General features: G+C 36.5%; 1 protein-coding gene across 1 annotated transcript in view; it reads right to left on the bottom strand.

The window, feature by feature from the left end:
• Window positions 1-18,712, bottom strand: part of LOC121414385 (SWI/SNF-related matrix-associated actin-dependent regulator of chromatin subfamily A containing DEAD/H box 1A-like) — a 33,130-nt gene extending 14,418 nt beyond the window's left edge. The window contains exons 1-10 of the mRNA XM_041607542.1: window positions 18,368-18,712; window positions 13,520-13,675; window positions 9,494-9,933; window positions 7,473-7,625; window positions 6,567-7,116; window positions 5,482-5,741; window positions 4,385-4,596; window positions 3,134-3,224; window positions 1,544-1,779; window positions 939-1,074 (exon numbers count right to left, since the gene is read on the bottom strand). Coding sequence (XP_041463476.1) covers window positions 939-1,074; window positions 1,544-1,779; window positions 3,134-3,224; window positions 4,385-4,596; window positions 5,482-5,741; window positions 6,567-7,116; window positions 7,473-7,625; window positions 9,494-9,933; window positions 13,520-13,675; window positions 18,368-18,569 — 2,436 coding nt within the window. The 5' untranslated portion in view covers window positions 18,570-18,712. The remainder of the gene's footprint in view (window positions 1-938; window positions 1,075-1,543; window positions 1,780-3,133; window positions 3,225-4,384; window positions 4,597-5,481; window positions 5,742-6,566; window positions 7,117-7,472; window positions 7,626-9,493; window positions 9,934-13,519; window positions 13,676-18,367) is intronic.
• Between the last annotated feature and the right edge of the window lie 470 nt (window positions 18,713-19,182).

Genomic DNA, 19,182 nt, shown 5'->3' with positions numbered 1-19,182 from the left:
AGAAGAACAGTAATACATAGCAGATAACAATTTTCATTTACACGAACGGGAGAAAAACTGAAGAGCGAAAAACATAGCTCGTCAAATTAGGACGGGTGTATAAAATTATAGAAATATGGTGATGATATCAACCTCATCCCCTACTCTGTTGATCTTCTTTTCCCTCGTCTCTATACTCATCAATGGTTATCTTTTTCTTTAGTACATGCATAATAAATTGCGCTATTTATTACGCGTGTACTACAGGTGTACATAGCTAGAGGTGTATTAGCTCTCAAAAGAATAATACCGGTCACAAGCATAGTCTGGCATGGAAATAATAGAAATTACAACTTTTATCTTAATAGTTGAAGACCATGAGGATACATGTACAAGGCTCAATATGGGACAATATCATAAAGGACAGATCCACCTCAACAAAAATTTGATTTAAATAAAAAGGGAAAAATACAACAAGCACAACACTGAAAATTTCATTCAAATCGGATGCAGAATAAGAAAGTTACTTAATTTCACATGACAGTTATATGCCCATCCTGGTTGGTATGCAAATAAGAAAACTGATGACATCACCCACTCACTATTTCTTTTGTATCTTATTGTGTATTATTCCTTATGTGGAATACAATTATCTAAACATTTTGTGGTTCAGTCAAGCTGATCACTACTTCCAAATCTGTAAAATTGAAATATTGCATAATTCAAACAGTAAAAGACAAAAGAAATAGTGAGGAACATCATCAACTCTCATTTACATAGCACTGAGTTGTGCATAACTGATATGCGAAAAGCGAAAGTTAAAAATGTAATAACTTTATTATTTTACATCCGATTTTGATGAAATTTTCAGCATTATGCTTGTATGGTTTTTCTCTATTAATTCAAATCAACATTTTTCTACGGGTGGTCTTGACCTTTAATATTTGGAAAGAACTTACCCTAATTTTCATGAGATGGTTGTACCTCTGTGATTTCATGTTCTTCAGCATATGCCCTTCATCAAAGATTGCGTAATGCAGAGGTAGTTTCTTGAAGACTGCTCGATCCTCAGCACTACTCGCACATATATTGTATCTGGGAAGGAGAGTTCACACTTCTTAGAACAGTCGATACCATTCACACAACAAGAAAAGCTGTTTTGATTGTACTCAATTGCATGTATTATGATCAATATTGAGATTGAGGTGATATGATCCCCAAAATATGTAGGAAAGTCAGAAAGATGCACTTTTTCATGATACGTATTGAAAAATCAAATCTTTTTTTTCCCTTCTTCCCTCTTTTTTTCCATCTTTTTTATCATTTATAACTTTCTTCCATTATTCCTTCCTTCCTTTCTTTTTCTATCTTTCCTTCCTTCCTTTCTTTCTCCCTTATATCCTCTTTCTTACTTTCTCCCTTCCTTCCTTCATTTCTTTCTTATTTATCATCTTTCTTCATATCTTCCTTCCTTTCTGTTGTCATTACTATATCTTTTTTCCTTTCATTGTCTCTGTGTCTCTCTCTCTGCCTTTATCTACCTTAAAAATAAAGAACCACTCACGAGGTCACAATAACGTTGCAGGGAAGGTCTTCATAGAGAAGGTCCTCCCGAATTTCCTGCCGATCCTCTTGCGATCCATGATACAGTACGACCTCGAGGGCCGGACACCATGTCTGGAGCTCTCGCACCCAGTTGTCTACCGTAGAAGATGGGGCAACGATGAGATGCGGTCCCTTGGTCCCTTCTTCCAGGAGATGACTGAGTAGGGCAATGACCTGGATGGTCTTTCCAAGACCCTGTGAATTTACCCAAAAAAGATAACAGATACTTAAAGATCAAGTCCAGTCAAGAAAAAATGTTGATTTCAAACAATAGAAAAAAATCAAACAAGCGTAACACTGAAAATTCCATCAAAATCGAATGTAAAATAAGAAAGTTATGACATTTATTGTTTATTTTTTTACAAAGCAGTTATATGCAAAATTCAGTGACATGCGAATAAGAGAGTCGATGGAAAAAAAAGAATCATATTAATAACAAAAAGAAATTTCTCAATGCGACCCTTTACCCTTTGAACCCTGAATTATTAGGGGCAGTGGTGACCTATACCCTGAATTATTTGCACATAAAAATAAGATCTCCCCCCCTGGACACATTTACAAACTCCCATGATTCGAGACCCAACGGCACCTTCCCCCCGCTAGTACCTGGACCGAGCCGGCTGAAGTTGTTTAGCTTCTCGTAGACCTAGTCTACAAACAGAAATATCAAATGTAGTGTCTGTTTTGGGCTCAAAATCACTCTTTTCACCAAAGTCTGATACACCAATTGCTTCCCCATAGAAAGCACGCGACTCGTCGCGTATCACACCGTGTTTTACCGCACATACGACACGAGCAACCACACAATAGTAGCATATTTTGGCCATTTTTTATGCTAAATCCTTCCGAAATCATTGCCGCCGTTGACTGAAATTATCGACTACGTATTTCTACACGTTCTAGAAAGATGACGTCAATTTAAAAGATCACCTGACATCTAGAATCCATGTTTTTGAAGTCACATGGCTGTAGGCCGGTATTCTGGCCTAGCGGGTATATGCGCATTTACTGACAGGCCGGTATTCCGGCCTGTCGGGTTCAAAGGGTTAACAACAGACCTTCCAATCTCTGGGAACAAGTATTCAGTGATCCTCAAAACTGTATTATGAAATATTGACCTACATATTACCTTCCGGCTCGTTACCTGAAATTACATTTATGCAATTACCTAAATTTAATTTTAAAAAATATCATCGATTTAATGATTGTTCCAACGTCACCATGACTTGGAGGAAGCAATTAGCAGCGAAAATATGGGTAAATTTCTCACTGAAGAAAAACGCACCATGGCAAGAATTCAAACCAACAACCCTCAAATTGGAAGATGAAAGTCTGAACCACTAGACCAGAAATGCACAAGTTGGGCTTAATAACTGTAGGGTCCAGGGAAAAATACACAGGGACTGATAACCTGAAAACTCAAACGAGGGCACTGGAAAATCCACTTTCATTGCAAAGTTAAAGCTTATCCAGTATTGCAGATTTAGGCAGTAAGTTGTAAAAATTAGCCCCCCCCCCAAAAAAAAAAAATTGCCCGGTAGGGTCTTACCATCTCATCTGCCAAGATGCCATTAACTTGTTCCGAGTGCATCAACTTCAACCAATTTAAGCCTACCAACTGATAGGGCTTCAGCTGCATACTGTAATAACAAAGAATAAAATGCAGGGTTAGGATGATGTAGTCACAGTTGCCATGTAACAATAATTAACAAATATATAAGGATGATGATGATAAGAATAATAATAATATTCAATATTTAAAACAAGCTTTTCCCACATGGCCCAAAGCGCTCACAATTTCAGTTGAACTTATTTATACAAACAAAAAGATCAGAATGACATATCAAGTGAAGGCAGTTGCCTAGCACAATTTTTTTTTAAAGGACTTCTTAAATGACTCAACTGGTGGGCACTGTCTTAATGTGAGAGGAAGTTTGTTCCATTCCATTGAGGATGCAACGGTGAATGTTCTATCTCCGTTCTGTTTTCTTTTAGTTGGATATTTTAATTTAAGTGGGTCTTCAGATGATCTAGTTCTTCTACCTGGGACACAAATTTTCTAAACAATCAGACAAGTATTTTGGGGCTAGGTTATAGAGTGATTTGTATACAAAAAGAAGTAACTTAAAATAAAAATAATCCTTTGTCTAATAGGGACAATTGTCTGATAACCATAAATCATGATAATGATCTGATGGAAAGGATTCAGATGGCGGAGGTTATGATGATGACGATGGTGAGGATGATGACGGTGGTAATGGTGGATATGATGCTGCTGCTAATGATGGTGGTAATGATGGTTATAATGTTGATGATGATGGTGGTGGTAATGTTGATGATGGTCACAATGATGGTGATGATGATGGTGATGATGGTGATGATGATGGTGATGATGATGGTGATGATGGTGATGATGGTGATGATGGTGATGACGATGATGATGATGGTGATGATGATGGTGGTGATGACGATGATGGTGATGATGATGGTGATGATGATGATAATCATGATAATGATTGGATCCAATGGTGGTACCATCATAAAAATGTTGACCATGGTGGTGATGTTGGTATGGTGATAAAAATGATGCTGATGGCGATACTGATGAAGAAGATGGATTTAATGATGATTATAGTGACAGAGGTGTCAAAAACATAAATTGTCACACGAAAAGCGAAGAACCAAATGAATTTTTCATTTTCAATACAAGTAAACGGAAATCACTGTCCCGACAAGTGCAATTTCAAACTGATTTCTGTGATCGTAAAAGATTCCACTTTGTGGGCATGCTCATTAATACCTCCTATTAAGTAGGGCTGGTTGCCGCGTAAGCTGGCCGTTGACAGCAGAATCGGGGTTCTCGATAACCGATGTCACCTTCCTTTGTATGCGCTCTGAGATCTTGATGCACCTAGCCATGACATCCTCAACCACCTTGCGTTCCTGGAACACGGCCTCTGAATTCCAGACAAGATTAGCATTCAGTTGCTTCACCCCGTCAAACTTTTCCAACTGACAAAAGGAAGACAGGAAGAAAAGTATGAAATTAAACTAAGGGGGAAAAGAAATGCTCTGTGATCAATCATCATACATTGCGTTACAGGGGCTGGAACATTGCTTGGAGAGAAGTCGTCAAATGGCCTGATGTAAATGACCCTCTCAGCTTACCTTTTCAAGCATTCATTAGTGCAATCAATGCTAACAGTTCTCTATGATTAATCGTCATACTTTGTGTTAAAGGGGCTAGAACGTTCCTTACCAGATCAGAGAAGTCATCAAATGGCCTGATAGAAATGATCTTTTAAATTTATTTTTCCTTTGGGAATCCCCAGGACTTGTGGTTCAAAGTCCAGAGACTTACTTAGCCAACGCACCTCTCCTAACCAATACCATCAATGCTACCGAAATGCCCTTAAAATCATCATACTCGTGTTGCAGGGGTTAAAACGCTCCTTACCAGATTTGATAAATCATCACAAGATCTGAAAGAAATCATCTTCACAGCTTTCCCATTTGAGGGATGCTAAAAAAGCTTTATGGTCCATCATCACACTTTGTGTTACAGGGGCTAGAACATTGCTCTAATACCAGATCAGAGAAGACTTGGAATGGCCCGATAGAAATGATTTTCTATTTTTTTTCCTTTGGGAATTGAATCCCAGCCCTTGTGGTTCAAAGTCCGGAGACTTACTGAGCCAACGCACATCTTCTAATCAATACAATCAATGCTAATGAAATGCCCTGAAAATCGTCATAATCAAGTTGCAGGGGAAGATGTTGAACGGCCTCATTAAAATGATTTTCTCAGCTTTACCTTTCGAGCATTCATGAATGCAATCAACGCAAAAAGTGCTCTATGATCAATCATCATAATTCGTGTTATAGAACATTCCTTACCAGATCAGAGAAGTCTTCAAATGGCCTGATAGAAATTATCTTCTCCGCTTTCCCTTTGGAGCATCCGTCGACGCTGATCAGCTCCTCAAGGGTTGCGTCGTTGAAGAAAGTGACCGCCATGGCCTGGAACTCTGGACTGACCTCCTCCTCGAGTTCGTACTCTGACCCGCTGTCACCGTAGCGGAGGTCATCCTCCTCCTCATCGCTGTATCGCGGTGACCGTGGTCGTTTGATAGGTTTGATGCTTGTTGCCTTCGAAGCTGAAATATAGGGTCGACACAGGTATAACAGAAGCCAAATGTCATAAAACAGCTTAATCTTCTCTACATTGTATTAAACCCATTTCACACTACGGAATCCGACTTGGACACACATTTTGTTGAGAAAATCGCATTTTGCATTAAATATGAAAGTTCCAGGAAGTAAAAATGATCGTAATTGATGTCTGACAAAATTCATAGCACATTAAAATCAGAATTCTGCTATGCTGCAAGCCTTGTGGTCACAGAAAGTCCTAGTCTGCTTCAAGGCGCAGCCGATGATGAAGTCTTTACAATTTGGAATTCAATTTTTAAATTTCCTTTCATTCCTACAGGGAGGCGCAAAATAGATTGGAATTTCAATTCTAGCATTCATAATTCTATTCAGAACTTTGATTGCTTAAGATGTTAAAGGTTGGAATGTTCCATGTCAAATAATATTCCTATTTCGTTTAAAATCTGATCGTAATGCATCATGTAGTGTGCGCCTGGCTTTAGAGGTGAAAGAAATATGTTTAAAACATAAACAGTCCAGGGGCCATTAACACAAAGCTTAGCAAATTATCCTAGAACCTTTTTGAATGGTTGATTGTATTGACTACAATGCACAATTAATTGTAAATATCAAGCATTCATTTAATTGCTAGCCTCTGTGTTACAGGGCCCAGAGAAGCTTTTTTTCCTTGAATTTGTCTCTGAAAAGATGGATTTATCTCGGTAGGTTTGAAATAAAGGGTAACCTACATGTATCAATTTCAATTTTGACAAGTTAGTAAAAAAATAAACACGGTATTAAAGGGTTGAACTGTTTCTTAGCTTCCTTACCAGTTTTGGTCCTTTGTTTCTTGCCAGATGACTTAGCTGCAGAACTGCTATCTCTGGAAAGAAACCCGGCCCACACCTTCCGGAATGGCTTCTTTCCTGCAACACCATTTTGCGTCGGTGCCCCCTTTTTGTAGAACCCATTTGCGATCTTCCCTGAGGTATTTCCAGCTCGGCCATTGCCTTTGCTCTTCTTGTCATCATCCTCGTTCTCATCAGAGTCTGTAAGGATTTCCTGATCCCCCTCACCCTTCTTGGACGAAGATACTGATTCTTGATCACTCTGGTTGTCCCTGTTCTTCCCAGTGTCCAAAGACTTCCCCTCCGTCTTCTTGACAGGAGACGCATCCTCCATGCTGTCGGAAGAGAAAGTTCGTATCCGCTTGAAAGTCTTCTTCTGGTTACTTTCCTTGCTCTTCTGCAGGACTTCCACGTCATCGTCGGTGTCATCATCTGAGGAGCTGATGACCTTCCTGGGAACCTTCTTCTGTTGTGGCCAGTTCTTCTTGCGCTGACCTGTAGAAGGTTTCTGCAGCCAGCCACTGAATGCATCCTAAAGATACATCAATTTATCAACAAGAAAAAAGAAAGAAAGAAAAGAAATTAAACATGACTTGCATGACTCCAACACCGTGCCTGCGGGAAAGTAGGTCTTTCCATAAAATCTTAAGATGTATTTAAACGCATATGATCACCTTATTTATCGCTTTTAAGCTAAACCGGAGGTGTCAAGAAAAATGCACTCCCTGATATAATCCTTCATAATCTAAAAAAACATATATTCCTACCCTTCCGATAGAATAAACAACAGAGAAATAGAAATCTTAGTACTTAGTTCTTACAATAATTATCCATTTTTCTTTTAGATTTTTCCCCTATTTCATATTTTGATGACCAATGTCCACTGACCTGGAAATTTGATTTCTTGATAAGAGAAGGTTTTTTCGGCTCTATCGTTGGTGAGGTGCAACGCTTGCACCTTGGAGGACTTCCCACTTGCATGAGGTCATTGGCTGCCTGATTGATGTTCCAATCTGTGGCTTTTAAAGCCCTTTTCAGCTCCTGTCAGAAGAGAACCAAGATCAATAAACAGAATTCATATTGATACCTTTGCTTTTACCAGAAGAAAATATGACACAATTAATTTCTAAAATACAACCTTAGGAGCCAAAACTAAAGTCAGATTACATGTACAGTGAGCAAAGTTTGACTTTAATTCCATGAGGTTACCAAACTGTGGTTGAGTCAATACTAGTATCACTCGCATAAAATGCATGCTGTACATGTGCTAATTTGTATGATTTTTTTTCTTTGCAAAAAACATCACAACTAAATTTCCAAGGAAAGTACACCAAGTGATGAGTATTTTTTGAGAAGAAACTTTAATACATTCTGAAATTAGAAACGCCATTCCTTGCTCAAACCCTGGTGAGATTTGCTTGCCAAGGCATGTTACACACGACGGTTGTGTTTTAGTTATCATTATCATCCAACTCTAGTTTGCACCCTATCCTTTGTTTTTTGCAGTGTATAATGTACACTCTGAAGTGGGAAATAAGGTTTACATTAACCTGTAAATCAAAACAAAAAATCCATTTTGGCTCTTTACATTTTGTGGGGAAATTCATTGAATTTACCTTGTGAAACGGTATCCATTATTTTGCTGTGTACATTTTCCATGACAAAAAAACTAAATTTTCCATTTTCAATCAATTTCGAAGCAGAATAACAAGCTTCTTGTCATTTTTTTTACACAACAAGTGGAATGCCTCTGGCCGCCTCACCTGCATCACGCGATTCAACATAGCAGCAGTGCTGACTTTGAAAACTACTATAACTCACACAAGATGTTCAGTGATACTTGGTTACTCTTATTTCCACGTTTTATGAATTAGACCACGGAGATAGGATGGTAATTCAACAAATACACCCAATGCGGCAAAAGTCCACTGATCTCACATGACCTTTGACCTTGATCATGTGACCTGAAACTTGCACAGGATATTCAGTGATACTTGATTACTCTTATGTCCAAGTTTCAAAAGTCAGATCAATAAACTTGCAAAGTTATGATGGTAATTCAACAGATACCCCCATTATGGCCAAAGTTCATTGACCTTTGACCTTGGTCATGTGACCTAAAATGTGCACAGGATGTTCAGTGATACTTGATTACTCTTATGTCCAAGTTTTATGAACTAGACCAACATACTTCCAAAGTTATGATGGTAATTCAACAAATACCCCCAATTCGGCCAAAGTTCATTGACCCTAAATGACCTTTGACCTTGATCATGTGACCTGAAACTTGCACAGGATGTTCAGTGATACTTGATTACTATTATGTCCAAGTTTCATGAATCAGATCCAAAAACTTTTAAAGTTTTGATTGTAATTCAACAGATACCCCCAAATCGGCCAAAGTTCATTGACCCTAAATGACCTTTGACCTTGGTCATGTGACGTGAAACTCATGCAGGATGATTGGTGATACTTGATTAAACTTATGTCCAAGTTTAATGAACTAGGTCCATATATTTTCTAAGTTATGATGACATTTCAAAAACTTAACCTCAGGTTAAGATTTTGATGTTGATTCCCCCAACATGGTCTAAGTTCATTGACCCTAAATGACCTTTGACCTTGGTCATGTGACATGAAACTCTAAAAGGATATTAAGTAATACTTGCTTAACCTTATGGCCAAGTTTCATGAACTAGGTCCATATACTTTCTAAGTTATGATGTCATTTCAAAAACTTAACCTTAGGTTAAGATTTGATGTTGACGCCGCCGCCGCCGCCGTCGGAAAAGCGGCGCCTATAGTCTCACTCTGCTATGCAGGTGAGACAAAAATAAATCGCTGTCCCTAATGGTATGATTTGCTTAAGCTTCAAATTTGATTGGAGTCTACGGTTTCAGACTACTCACCTTTTGTTCCTTATGTGGAAAGCAGACCTTGAGCTGTTCCATGATGTCTTTCTTCATCTTATCATCCTTCTCATCCTCATCACCATCCCCGACCTCTCCACCGCTTGACATCTCCGACAGCTTCCGCTTCAAACCGCCCGGCCGCAGGGAACCCTGCTCTTCGTAACTGTACAACACAGTCTCCAAGCTGCTCTGCGTGTCTATATGGGTAGAGTCCGACTCTGTCTCGCATCCTGCGTTAGTTTTCATGTCCCGATGACTGTTTGGAGAATGAGAACTTGATTCTCTCCGATGCGAGATGGGCTCGTTGTCCGATTCGCTCTCCGATTCATCAACAAAACGGAGCTGTTTGTTTTTTGTTCTGTGGGAGGATGACGGACTGGACTGCTTCCCGTTTGCTGCGTGGCTTTGCTTGCCAAAGGTAGGGCTCTTGGCAACACCTGAAGAAAAAGTGAAAAATATTGATTCGGTCAAATATATGAGAGAAACAAAACGGACAGGATATTCTAATTTCCATCTGGAGCTCACGGAAGATAGCTTTCTCAAGTATAATTTTTTTCCTCATCTTCTGCCTACTTTATTTATTTTGGTGTTGAATCTAGTTATAGCTTGACAAGAGGAAGCCTTGTTTGATCATCTCTTTTTATTAAAATTGTCAACATAATTAAAGTACTTTTATTCAATAATTACCTGATATTTATGCACTTATACATACACATATAAGAAATATTGATTGACACATTTAATAAGTCATTAGAGGTTTAATCCGCAGCAAAAACAATAACTTTGAAGATTCAATTGTCAGGCAGATTGCCACAGACATGCCCCCTCACAATTCTTAATCACTAAGCATAATGGGACTAAAATTCTAGTACATTGCGACGCAAGTGCAACAATTAAAACATGTTTATTAATGTCTGGTCCCACTTCAATAAGTCCAACAATTTGCTCATATTCTTATCTTTCAAGGACAAGTCCACCCCAGATAAATATTGATTTGAATAATTAGAGAAAGTTCAAACAAGCATTATGCTGAAAATTTCATTATAGGTGTAAAATAAGAAAGTTATGACATGTTGAAGTTTCGCTTATTTTTCACAAAACAGTGATACATTTATGCACAACCCAGTGACATGCAAATGAGAAAGTCAATGATGTCCCTCACTCACTATTTTTTGTTTTTTATTGTTTGAATTATACATTTTTTTACAGATTTGACAGGAAGGACCAACTTGATTGAAACATATAAAATTAAACAATGCTAATTGTACATGTTCACTTGTTCAGGGAGGAATTAATCTTTGTTTCACATGACAACAGGGAGAAAATATGAATACTTTATATTTCATACAATAAAATACAAAAGAAATAGTGAGTGATGTCATTGGTCTCCTCATTTGCATACCGACAAGGATGTGAATATAACTGTTTTGTGATATTAAGCGAAACTTTAAAATGTCATAACTCTCTTATTTTACATCTAATTTTGATGAAATTTTTAGTGTTAACTTTTTGTTGGGGTGGACTTGTGCTTTAATCAATTGTAAATATATAGAGGTAAAGCAAAAATATAACTGTAGAATTAATTGGTGAATCAGATGAAAACAATAGTTGGTATTAAACTGATCAAGAAAAAAAAATGTGTTGATTAACAAGGTGGTCATATGATCAGTTGATAATGTCCATGCAATACAGTGCGTATCAAAAAAAACGGGACAGTTTTGAAAAGTCTATAAAAATTTGTTTCAAATTATTATGTTTATATTTTGATGTTAATAGATACTCTAAGATCTTATCTTTGAAATGCCATTCAAAAAAATAAATTTTGTTTATGCTTGAGCAAACACGGGACGTTTTTGTTCAAAAAGAGGCTTGCGCCAAAATGGCAGAAATGGGAAATTTGATGATTAGAGTTTGGCTTCTCAGACTTCCTCTTAATCTTTTCATTTTCTTTGCCATAGTTTTCGAATTATGCTGTCAAATTTAATTTACAAATTTATTTATTTTCCTGAATTATATGATTTTTCATTTAAACTTGAATTTTCCTTCATAAGTAAAAATAGAAGAGACTTTTGTCAACCCAAGTAAGATTTGCATCATTCATTGGGAGAATTTGTAATAATTCAAATCCTTTTATTATGTGAAAAATTGTTATTTTACCTTTAACAATTATTATGTGAAACAAATTATGTTATGGTACCTATAAAAGGCAGGAATCCTTTTTTTCAAGGGGTTAGTGAATCCTTAGTTCACCAAGTTTAATTATGTGCTTGACAGGAAAAACAGGAAAGGATTCATGTTTTTCAATGGCAATGGTGAATTGAGTCAATTTTGAAGGAGCAAGATATGGCCAAATCGGGTAAAATGTATTAAAAAGTTGTGAAGCGAGGAAGCAAAAATTTCCACTTTTTTATTAAAATATCAAATTTTGTGATTTTGACATAATATTCAGAAAATGATATCATATTTCACTTTCTATGTTTTCTGATATTTTCCTTTCCACTTTTTTGTTCGGTCATTATTTTTTTTATTGGGGGGGGGGGCACCCCAAGCCCCCACCCCTCAGTATGCCACTGTTCAAAGGCACCATAACCTTTGTAGCACACAATGAAAGGATTAACAAAAAACGCTCGATCTCCCATACTTTGGTTTAAAAAAAAAGTTCTTGCCTAAACAAGGAATATTCAAAGCTAAAAGAGAACATATTAAAAGGAACAACAACAGAACTATTCAAGCAAATAAGTAGATTTGGGAATGAATTTTGACCGCATAATTTATGGCAAAGATAATGAAAAGGTTAAGAGGAAGTCGGCTGATTAGCAAGAAGTCCGACCATCATATTGATCATTTTATGCCATTTTGGCGCAAGCCTCCTTTTTTGCCCCAGACAAAAACATTCCGTGTTCGCTCAAGCATGAACGAAACAAAATTATATTAATGGCATTTGAAGGATAAGACTCCAGAGCATGTGTTGACACCAAAATATAGAGATCATAATTTGAAACAAAAATTTTATAGACTTTTCAAATCTGTCCCGTTTTTTTTGATACACACTGTATAATTCCTTTCCAAGATGCACTGCAATGTAAGAACTGTTAACCTTTACAGTATGTCCCAGAAAAAAGAAAATCCATTATTAGGATATCCCAATTGATCATTACATTTCTTTTTCTTAATTTGACACTATAAAATTTTAGACTAAATTTGTGATGGATACATCAGCGATGGTTATAACCAATGAAAAATCATGCACTGACAAAATGATCACAAATCAATTCATATCTGAATGAAAGAAAAACAAAAAGAATGAGCCATTACTTTATAACGAGGAATCAATATACCATAAATAAATAAATCTTGATCAAATTTTTTTTGCGCAACTTGATTCTGACATTTAAATTTCAAACCCTCAATGCCCACTGATTTGCAAAGTTTTAATTGTCTATTCAGTATGAGAAAATGGGAGAAAAACTGAACCTTTTGATGATTATAAGATATCAATATTTGATCTCAATATTTCCTCTTTGCTAAAAAAATTAACTGAGAACCGTTTTCTATATTTTACAATCAAGCCCTATTTCATAATCAAGTATCTATTAAATAAATCAGCAAAATAAGAAACATATTAATAGAATTGTGACTCTACACACTATTTTTTTTAATGCATAAAGGGTTATAGATGGAAATATACCTCCATTTACCAAAATGTGCAGATAGTTTACCTTTTTTTTTTTCGTATTCTGTATTCTCTATTTTTGAGGTTTGCCGATAATTGTTAAGATTTAAAGCCAACAAGGTAGGGGATATTATTTTGAAATTAGCAGGGATAGAAAGACGTATGTATGAAAAAAAGCGAATGTCCCTAAACACGTTGGATTCTTTCAAAATCTGAAAATGTCCTTTTATTTCCCTTGTTATTCATTATATCAACTATTTCTATAGACCACAAAGCTTGTATTCAATAACATTCTTGGAGATATCATGTACTGAAGATTGTCAGGTCAGTCAGGATTATGGGTGTCATACTTGTTGAAGGTGAGAGGAGGCTAGAGATGGCAGGAGTGACCAGGGACCGCTGACTGTTCTCTGCAAGTCGCTTCTTGGCAGATGGGAACACTGGACTCCCGGATTCTATGGACTCTGGTAAATCTGATGTCGGTGTCTCGGGTATACACAAGATAGCTACAGTGTCGTATTGAAAATAGAACCAGAAATTAGAAACCGATTACAAAGTATTGCACATTCACGAAATTTTACTTCGGTATGTTAAAATTCAAAACAGTTAGAATGGTAATGACACTGTTTTATAGAACGCATACACTGTCCAAAGAAGCTCAAGGTGGTACAGTGTAGCTCAGCAACAGATTTCATATAAAAACTATATAAAAAATTCGACTAATAAACCTTAACTTGTGTAGCTAGGAGAGATGGAGTCAAGGCCGGTCTCAAAGCCACATTTTGCTGGCCTCGGCCTAAGTCACATGTATGAAGTCTAAAGCTTTGCACTACGGAATACATGGCCACATCCCAACAAGCCAGGAGGCTCCTAGAGATTAGAGTCATACAACTAACAACTTTATCTTCACAGAGCCAGGAATGGCATGCAATTCTTTTGCACTACACACACCGTAGCCTAGCTAACAGACGCATACAGAGGGCGGCGAAATCATAAGCGGTGCAAGATTAAAAATTGCTTGCATTTGCTGATAGATATCATGAATCTCACCTCGACACTAAATCCCGCTTCAATTATTGGCAAATGCTCATATTTTTATCAAGCACCGCTAATGATTTTGGAGCCCTCTATATGCGTCTGATAGCTATATGTAGGCTACATAAAAAAGAAGACAAGATGGCACCAATAACAGAATGTGAGAAACGCTCCTGCTCTTAATCATTTTTCATTATTTACACTTTATTTGAAAATACACGCACCATTAGCAGTCCTTCATGTTTATAATTTTGTGGAGCTCTATAAGTCGCTCTCCTTATTTTTTTGAGGAGCTCAATTGAGCTCCTCAGAATTACTCTCCTTGAGGAGCTCAAATCAATTCAATACAATACATGTATGATAAATTATAGAGTTTTCTTAACATCGTATATGCAATAGCTGTGTAGCTATTAATTAATCTGTGGTGAAACTAGGTCTGGGTCAATACGTTTACAAAATATTGTGTTCCTCCTAAAAAAAAGAAATTGCTAAAATTTCACATTTTACATTTTTAAATCCATGAAATGGCCATCTTTTTTCCATACATGTAATTCCTTGAAATTATTTTGATTTAGTTGAAACTATCAGAAAAATGAAGAATATTCACATCTTTCCCGATTCTGATTTGAACTTACCTCGGTAAATATTGTAGTCCCACATGTAGACTTCCATGGTGTTCATGGCAACACCATGAGAGTCTACATGTGAAACTACAATAATTACCGAGTTTAAATTCAAATGAGTCGGGAAAGAGATGAATATTCTTCATTTTTCTGATAGTTTTCAACTAAATCAAAATAATTTCAAGGAGTTATGGAAAATAGATAGCCATTTCATGGATTTAAGAATGTAAAATGTGAAATTCTAGCAATTTCTTTTTTTTTTTTAGGAGTGCGATTTTTTTGTTCTCCTTATTTTTTTAGGAGCGAGGTAGGAAAATAGACGGTGCGTGTAGTGCAATGGCATCCCGTCCCTGGCTCTGTGGAGATTGTGCATGTGAGTGCATGTTATGACTTTAATATCTAGGAGCCTCCTGGCTAATCCTGACAGGGCCTAGTGCCCTCCTGCTTGCTACTCCATTCACCAACAATTAAAGTAATAAATTGTTATTGTCGCCATCTTGCTGTCTATGTTATCGTAGCCTAGATACAAGACACGTATAAAGGGCGACAACATCATGAGCAGTGCTAGATAGCTCATCGGCTGATAAATATCATGAATCTCACCTCGATGCTAAAATATCCCACATGCTAGACTAGTTGAAGCGGGATTTAGCATTGAGGTAAGATTAATGTTTATTGGCTGATACGAGTATTTTCTAGCACTGCTCAAGATGTTGCCGCCCTCAGTCTTGTAGCTAGGCTACGATAACAAAGACGGCAAGATACTCTTCCAGAATCTAAGGTAAAAGTAAAGATGGCGACTATAACATCTGTGACTAAATGCTCCTCTACCATGTCTACTTTTAATATTTTCATTTATTTAAATTAAATAAATGAATTTTAACATGTAATCTTATTTCTAAAAATGACAATTTTTGGCCAAAAGAAATATTATAGCCCATTTAGGCCTACGTAAGTTTGGGCTAAAAAAAAAAAAATGTGTAATTTTGAGGAGCTTTAATCGTGGGAAAATGATGGTACGTGTAGTGCAATGGCTTGCGGTCCCTAGCTCCACAGAGATTAAGCACGTCAGTGGAATGACTTTAATCTCTAGGTGTACATGTAGGAGCTTCCTGGCTAATCTACACTCCCAATTAATAAAATAGCTACAGAAAGGGTGGTTTTTTCACACTTGTATTAAGTGGTAAGTTAGACATATTCTATGGAAAAGTGGTAAGTTTAATAGACATCTGTGGAAAGACTTTCTTATGTCCCCTCCACTAATAAAAAACATACTTCTCCAAAACCCCCTTCTTTCGTTCATTTTTCTTCTTACTTCCGGTACAAACCTCTCGCTGCAGAATGAGGCATCTCCAGTCTGTCGCCTTACTCACTGAGCTAGCATAAGCAGGAATTGTTGAAAGCCATATTTACAAATGTGGTATAGGTTTCATAACGGTTATCATTGTTGTTATCTTGCCGATTCTTGGGTTTTAAGGTGCGTACCATTCAGATATGAAAGACTCCAGCAACAAGGAGTAATAAGAAACAAAGTGCGCACTCCCAATTCCTCCTCGGGTGGTTCCTCTAATAGGGACGTTGAGGAGTATCATCAAAAAGAAGAATATTTACGCTACCAACCGATATTACGACTAGTCTACTCTCCAAGAGTATTGGGTATTTATTTTTCAGACTAAATTAAATAAACCGATGCCATTCATGCCATTGGGAATTACAGTACACACTCAAAATTTTGACAAAATGAAGCCATATTTTGGTATGTATCCAACTTTTCCTTCCTAAATGTCTTAGGCTTGGATATAGTATGTTAGATAATTCTTAATAAACCTTCTCCATTTTTTTTTTCAATTTAATTTTAGTGGCAGGTGGCCATATAACTATGGAAGTCTTATTTTGGTTAAAAATATTGCCTGGTATGTATCCAACTTTTCCTTCTTAAATCTCTTGGATATATAAAATATGTTTGTTAAATAATTCTTAATAAACCTCCATTTTTTTAGGGGAGGGGACATATTGAAGTCTTGCCCTGTTGGTTATTTATTAATAGGAGAATAACAAATATATAAAAGATCAGAAATTGTTTTTATTTTTTTATTAACAAAATTTATTTTTAACTGAAAGGCGAAACAGCTACTTTTGTGCATGCAACTAGGATGAGTGATAATGCCCAAGGAAATAAATTAGATGGTCTAGATCTGACAGTATAGTCAGGTATTGTATTACCAGACACTATCATATTTCCGGACGCACATATTATTACTGCGTAGGAAATCAATTTCGTACTTGCCGTAAGAGTTCCGCAGTTCAATTTCCCCAGATCAATTCAAAGAACGAGATTGCAAAACAAGGCGAAAAATACAAATTTTACCTCATTTTTCTCTAAAAATGACAAAAAAATGACTGAAATAAGGTATAACATAGTTTTTGCATTAACAATTGATCCAAATTTATTAATAGGAGAATAACAAATATATAAAAAATCAGAAATTGTTTTTATTTTTTTATTAACAAAATTTATTTTTAACTGAAAGGCGAAACAGCTACTTTTGTGCATGCAACTAGGATGAGTGATAATGCCCAAGGAAATAAATTAGATGGTCTAGATCTGACAGTATAGTCAGGTATTGTATTACCAGACACTATCATATTTCCGGACGCACATATTATTACTGCGTAGGAAATCAATTTCGTACCGTAAGAGTTCCGCAGTTCAATTTCCCCAGATCAATTCAAAGAACAAGATTGCAAAACAAGGCGAAAAATACAAATTTAACCTCATTTTTCTCTAAAAATGACAAAAAAATGACTGAAATAAGGTATAACATAGTTTTTGCATTAACAATTGATCCAAATTGATCTATTTTGACCTGATTTGCCGAATTTCAAATCGCTCCATCGATCAGATCATCGACGGCTAGATCTAGTTCTTAGCAAGCCGTGATGTGAGGTTTACCGTGATAGAGAGCCGTCGACGATCGACAGCGCATCGATAGAACTTGATGACTGAGTGTTACGATATGAATGAGCATTAGAACACTAGGAAGTTTCATAGAACGTGCAATTGAAAAAAAAATGAAGTTAGCAAACCAAATTTAAGATCTGCTCAGAATCGATATAAGAAAGCAAACAAAAACTTAGAATTTTATACTCATGAGACAATGAGATGTTGATATATCCTGAAAAAATCGTACCAATTCTTTCTTACATCATGATCATTATAGGCCTACATGTAGGCCCTATTTATAATCAAGAATATTTTTACCCATCCGGAATTACAATGTAATTTGTCACGCACGAAAATAATTGTTTTACGTGGAGGGGTATGCGGCAAGTGCGGTGCAAAGAAAACCGTTGGAAAATATAAAATAATTTCATTATAATTTACCGTACCGGTATATTCATAATTTTCAGAATAATATTTGGAATAGCAAGTGATAATTTTTCTTGATTGTATTTCCTCTAGGCCTAGTTGCCATTTTTAAAGTACTGAAATAAAGGTGTCCGGCAATAGGATACACTGCCATACATTAAAATAATTACCATCAGAATCTGGCGTTGATGAGCGGGATTGCAGCGAAGAAGCCGAAGACTGTGTTGCATCCCCATTCATTCCACAGTGTTTTACGGAGGAAGATGTTTTTTCTGGTCCAGAACTTGAAGCGGTTAACTTTTTGCTTGACCGCTGTTCGAATTTAAAACGATTCAGTAAAGAAGAAACACGACCTGAAGCCATGATGTACATTCGTTTATATCATCAATTCAGTCCTAATTTGTACTGTATTACGATAGATCTTCTAAAAAAAGGAAGGCATATTCGACTACTTGTAGTACTAGCGGCCGGCGTCGAGTCAAAACTTGCTTTCATCACGACAGCCGGATTGCAAAATAAGGTCAGATTATAGCCTTTCTCTAGATCTAATTCATTTTTTTTAATTTGATACGTATTTCAGTTTTATGGTTTTACCAATTTTTTCAAATTGTGTTTTTTTTAATCAAGAGCTATAAAAGAATTATTAATTAATAATACAATACAAATTTTGAATAACATGTATATGAATACATCAATATGTTTATGACAAATTATTAATAATTAGTGCCTGATTTAAAGGTCAAATTAAAGGGTTCAAACGCGCGCCTTCTTGCACATTATTGGTAATCATAGAGAAATTCGGTGGATTTTAGAGGACGTCGGGTGATGTCACTTTGTTTTTCTCAATTGAAGAATAATACCCGACCCGCCGCGGAGCACTTTCTTTGCTCTCGTCCCATTTTCCCTCTCATTTTCCGTTCCCCTCTTTTTTCTCCCCTATTTGATTTAGGGTTGTGAAAAGAATAAATTCTAAGTTTTTCGATTC

The sequence above is a fragment of the Lytechinus variegatus genome, chromosome 4 (assembly GCF_018143015.1).
Source record: "Lytechinus variegatus isolate NC3 chromosome 4, Lvar_3.0, whole genome shotgun sequence".
Lineage (NCBI taxonomy): Eukaryota > Metazoa > Echinodermata > Echinoidea > Temnopleuroida > Toxopneustidae > Lytechinus > Lytechinus variegatus.
This window is presented reverse-complemented; position numbering and strand designations above follow the sequence as displayed.